This window comes from Gastrolobium bilobum, unplaced genomic scaffold, assembly GCF_033153095.1.
Source record: "Gastrolobium bilobum isolate Gb01-03AN ecotype WA unplaced genomic scaffold, APGP_CSIRO_Gbil_v1 utg169332, whole genome shotgun sequence".
NCBI classification, from domain to species: domain Eukaryota; kingdom Viridiplantae; phylum Streptophyta; class Magnoliopsida; order Fabales; family Fabaceae; genus Gastrolobium; species Gastrolobium bilobum.
Window position 1 is genome coordinate 1 of NW_026897383.1, and position 5,634 is coordinate 5,634.

At 45.8% G+C, this 5,634-nt stretch overlaps 1 protein-coding gene across 1 annotated transcript; it reads right to left on the bottom strand.

The window, feature by feature from the left end:
* Positions 1-3,848: 3,848 nt before the first annotated feature.
* LOC133306496 (uncharacterized) lies at positions 3,849-5,054 on the bottom strand. The gene has a single exon (XM_061506822.1). It carries the CDS (start codon positions 5,052-5,054, stop codon positions 3,849-3,851), a length of 1,206 nt encoding a protein of 401 aa, XP_061362806.1.
* Positions 5,055-5,634: the final 580 nt, after the last annotated feature.

The following is a 5,634-nucleotide window of genomic DNA, read 5'->3' on the forward strand; positions in this document are numbered from 1 at the left end:
ACCTCGGATTTAATATTGATATATCAAAGATAGACAAGAAAAATTTCTCATTTATTGATATCAAATTACGAATTACATGAATTTGCCGGCATATTCGGCTTTTATCTAACCCCTAGCAGAGGAAAGAAAAGTTGCATTTTGATATATTTAAGCGGAGGAATGCAGATTTAGCTGTAGTATGTCTTCAGCTTATCTACATTCCAGGTCCGCTTAACTTCTTTGCCTTCAACTGTCTCCAACATGTAAGCTCATTTTCTGAGCTTTTCTTTAACCCGGTAAGGTCCTTCCCAATTTGTAGCTAGCTTTCCATCTCTGGCATTCTTGTTGCCAATATCAGCTCTCTTGAGCACCAAGTTATTCTTTTCAAAATTTCTTGGTCTCACTTTCTTATTATACTTTGCTGCAGTCAGTTGTCTTGCCATCATATTCCGGCAGTGAGCAGTGACCCTAGCTTCATCTACAAGGTCTAATTCTTCAATAAGCATTCTGCTGTTCTGTTGTACGCCTTGTTCAAGACTATTCAGCCTTATCCAGGAGGGTTCTCCGATCTCCACTGGGATCAAGGCTTCACATTCATACGTTAGCCTATAAGGGGTTTCTCCAGTTGCAGTTTGGGTACTAGTTCTGTAACCCCACAGGACAAAGTATAACTGGTGAACCCAGCTTTCTTTGGCGGCAAACATTCGTTTTCTGAGACCCTCCACAATCACTTTGTTGGCCGCTTCGGCCCGCCCATTTGACTGTGGGTGCTCCACGGACGCGAAACGATGGGTGATGTGTAGGTCTTTCATTAGCTGCTGGAATTTCTTATCAGCAAACTGCGTTCCATTATCAGTAACCACCTCGGCTGGAATTTCGAATCTTGAGACAATATTTCGTTCAAAGAATCTTTGCACTCGAGCCGAGGTGATCGTGGTGACTGGTTCTGCTTCTATCCACTTTGTGAAGTAATCCACAGCCACGATCAACCACTTGAGTTGTCCTTCAGCAGCTTTAAAAGGTCCTAGTAGATCCATTCCCCGTTTGAAGAAGGGCCACGGGGCCGAGATGGATTTCAGTTCTTCCGGTGGTGAAAGGATCAACTTGCCGTGCTTCTGACAGCTGTCACATTTCTTGACATGCTCTTTAGAATCTGCCCCCATGGTTGGCCAGTAATAATCAGCTCTGAGGGCTTTTCTGGCCAAGGCTATACCACCCATATGGTGCCCATTTATCCCTTCATGGATCTCGGCAAGAACATACTCGGCTCCTTCCGAGTCCAAGCATTTTAGCATGGGATTATGTAGGCCCTTTCTGAATAGCTGGTCATTCACGATCGCATATTGGGTCGCATCTCGGACCAGCTTCCTGGCTTCCAGGCGATCCTCTGGCAGTATGCCTTTCTCCAAATAATCAACCAGAGGTTTTCTCCAGTCATTTACAGAGGTTACCACCATCACACAACTCGGCGTCGTTATGCTTTGCTGCACCACAGTTCTGTGATTCCCCGGATTTTTGGTGCTGGCTAACTTCGACAAGATGTCAGCTCGGCTATTCTCCCCTAGCGGGATGTGAGAAACCCGGACCTCATCAAAGTCGGCCATAATTTCCTGAACCCGGGTCAGGTATTTCATCAGTAGAGGACCTTTGGCTTGGTACTTTCCTTCTATCTGCAAGGTTACCAGCTGTGAGTCGCTGAACATGTGCATTTTCCTAACGTCGTGTTCTTTGGCCTGAATCAAACCAGCTATTAGGGCTTCATATTCAGCTTGATTATTGGAAGTTGGGAATCCCAGGTTCAGAGAATGCTCTATGGTCACTCTTTCTGGGCTTTCTAATATGATTCCGGCCCCACTTCCTCTAATGTTGGAAGATCCATCAACGTAGACCTTTCATTGATCCCCGTGTTCCTCATGCTCCGAGTTCTGTGGTGTTAATTCCATTATGAAGTTGGCTAAGGCTTGTGCCTTGATTGCTTTCCGACTTTCATAAATAATGTCGTATTCACTGAGCTCTATTGCCCAGTTAGCCATTCTTCCTGTCAGGTCTGGTTTGTGCAACACCTGCCGAATAGGCTGGTTAGTCCTCACAATGATTTGATGGCCCTGAAAATACGGCCGCAACCTTCTAGCCGTGATTAGTAGGGCAAAAGCCACTTTTTCTAGCTTTTGATACCTGACCTCTGCACCTTGCAATGCTCTATTGACAAAGTAAATTGGCTCCTGGCCTTCGTTTGTTTCCTTGATCAGTACAGCACTTATTGCTTCCTCCCCTACTGCCAAATACAGAATTAAAACATCTCCTGTGTTTGGCTGAGAGGATCGGTGGAGTTGATAAACACTTTTTTATTTTTTCAAACGCGGCTTCGCACGCCGGGTTCCATCCGTCAGTTGTTTCTTTCTTTAAAAGTTTAAAGAATGGGAGGGCATGTTCTGCGATTTCGGAAGGAACCGTGTTAGCGCCGCTAAGCGTCCGGTTAGCTGTTGAACCTCCTTTTTACTTTGAGGCACAATCATGTCAAGAACTGCCTTGCATTTATCTGGGTTTGCCTCAATTCCTCTATGGGTTAGCATGAAATCGAGAAATTTTCCAGCTGCCACCCCGAATGCGCACTTGACTGGGTTGAGATGGATGCGATACTTTCTGAGCTTTTGAAACGTTTGCTCAAGATCCCGGACATGATTCATCATATCGAATGACTTCACGATCATATCATCTATATATACTTCTACATTTTTCCCCAGCTGATCTATAAAGACCTTATTCATCATTCTCTGGAAAGTTGCCCTTGAGTTTTTAAGCCCAAATGGCATCACATTGTAGCAATAGTTGGCATTTTCAGCAATGAAGGCCGTTTTTTCCTGATCAGTTGGGTACATCGGGATCTGGTTGTATCCTGAATAGGCATCCATGAAAGACAACAGACGAAATCCAGCCGAATTATCCACCAGCTGATCTATGTTGGGCATAAGATAAGCATCCTTTGGGCAAACTTTGTTTAAATCTGTGTAATCAGTACAGATTCTCCATTTCCCATTCGGTTTTTCCACCATGACCACATTAGCTAGCCACGTCGTGTACTGTACCTCTCGAATGAAACCGGCATCCAAGAGTTCTTTAACGTGTTCCTGTAGAATTTGTTGCCTTTCAGGTCCCAGTTTCTGTTTCTTCTGCGAAACTGGCTTGGACCCCGGATAAGCTGCCAATTTGTGACAACAGAATGCGGGGTCGATGCCAGGGATCTCTGACGACTTCCACGCAAATACATCTGTGTTGCTTTTAAGAAAGTCGACCAAAATTTGCTTGATCTGGGGGTCTATGGCCTTACCAATGCGAGTAAACTGACCAAGCTCTACCCCCAGCGTTAGATCCTCAAGCTCTCCATCAGGTTCAGGTCTCAGCATTACTTCTTCTCTCATGTCGAGTTCAACCATGTGGACCGGTTTCTTAGATTGTTGAGGAATTAGATTCCTACTGGTTTTATCCCCCGGGTGAATTCGGGGTGGGCTTGAACGTCTTCCTTCATTATCTTTAATAGTATCAAAGTAACAACCTCTGGATTCCTTCTAATCTCCACAAACAGTGATTACTTCATTCTTATTGCTCACCATTTTTAACTTCTGGTGTTTTGTAGAAACCAGCATGTCCCACTGATGTATGGTTGGCCTTCCAGTGATGATGTTGTATTCTGATGGGAAGTCAGCCACTATGAACCTAATCCGTTCTGATCTGAACGCTTCTTTTGTTCCCAGGGTTCACCTGAGATCAATGTAACCTTTAGGAGGCGTATGTTCTCCGTTAAAGGCTACCAACGTCGTTCTGCAGGGTTTGAGGTCCTCTTCATCCAGGTTCATCTTCTTAAAAGCATCTCAGAGTATGATGTCGGCACAACTTCCTGCATCCACAAAATTCTTCCTGACCCGGCAGTTTACTAGGGTCCCTGCGATTACCAGTCCGTCAACATGATCGGGCAGCATCCCGCGCATGTCTTCCTTGGTAAAGTATAACAGAGGTGGATCTGGCTTGGTTGAGTCTTCTTTGAACTTGGGGCGATCACGAATGGAGAGTACCTCTTTCAAGTACTTTCTTCTAGCACTTACAGTATCTCCTCCACCTCCCAAAGCTCCACTAATTACATTACAATCAAATTCCGCTTCAGGGAAGTCGTGATAGTTGGAATCATTTTTCTGATTCTTATCCTCTCTGTTCTTCTTTTCAGTAGCAGGGCTTTTGCTTCGGTTCCTGTTCCCCAGCTTCCTTTTGTTCTTCTTGGAACCTTGAGTTTTTATCACATATTGACGTAATCTACCGTCTCTCACAAACTTCTCCACCGCGTCTCGGAGATCCCAGCACTGATCAGTGGTGTGGCCTGGCCCATCATGAAAGGCACAGTACTTGGATTTATCTAATCCTCCTCTGTCGAATATGGGACGAGGTCTCTCCACCTTTTTCATCTCCGTCGTGGCTACTTCTCTCCAAATTTGAGAACGCGACGCATTCAAAGGTGTATACTTATCGTACCTTCCAATGCGTTCTCTCATGTCTGGGATCCGTTGGTGCTGATCTTTCTTCTTACTGTCAACTCGTTCTTTTCCCTTCGGGGGTGGACTCCTCCTTCTCGGGCTTGTTCTGTTGACTTCATCATATTGCGCATTTGCAATCTCCATTTGCTCTAGTTCAAGGTATTTCTTCGAGCGAGTTCTAAACTCCTCCAATGTCTTTATTGGGTCCTTATAGACCGACTTGGCGAGTCTGGATCCGCCATCCAGACCTGCGACAATGTGATGGACGTGGACATTCTCTTGCAACCCTGGGACCTGCAGCGCAGCGTCCTTGAACCGGTTAAGGTATTTTTGGAGGGTTTCTCCAGGTTGCTGTCGTATCTTTCCAAGAGCGAACTCGGACTTTGGATGCTTCTTGCTGGTTGCAAAGTTCAACAGGAACTTCTGTCCGAACTCCTCGAAGGATCCGATGGAATTAGCAGGCAAGGTTGAAAACCATGCCTGTGCTGCCCCTGTCAATGTTACCGTGAATATTCGGGATATGAGAGGTTCATCAATTCCCCGAATATACATATCCGTGTCAAAAGCATCTATGTGCACCTGCGGATCTTGGCTCCCATCATATTTTGGTAAACGTGCCGAGTCAAAGTCCTCTGGGAAGACAGCATTTAGTATTTCAGTAGTGAATGGGCTATTATTATACTACCCCCTGCTGTACTTCCTCCTATATCCGCCAGGTTCTACTCGTCCTCGGATGTTTTGAATATCCTGTTGATACTGAGCTCTAACCCGGTCCTCCTGACCGTCAGCATGTGCTTGATGATTTTGTGCATCCTGGCCATCAATGACCTGGTGCCCCTGGTTTAGCAGGTTACCAGGGTTTTCCGTATGAGGAACTTGGTATGATTGAGCCTGGTTTCTAGGTCCTTCTCGGCCATGGGCAGGCTGGCCTTCGAAATTCGTCATTCCTGGCGCAGTCCGCCGTGTTAATCGTCGCTCCAGGTCTTGCATCCCTCTGTTATTTTCCTCTCGAATAGCCCTGAAATCTTGTTGTCGTTGCAAGTTTGTATGGGTTTCCAGCGCTGCTATTCGTTCCATAATTGCGTTTAACGCGTTGTTGGCCAACCGAGTATCTGGATCGGCCGATTGAGCG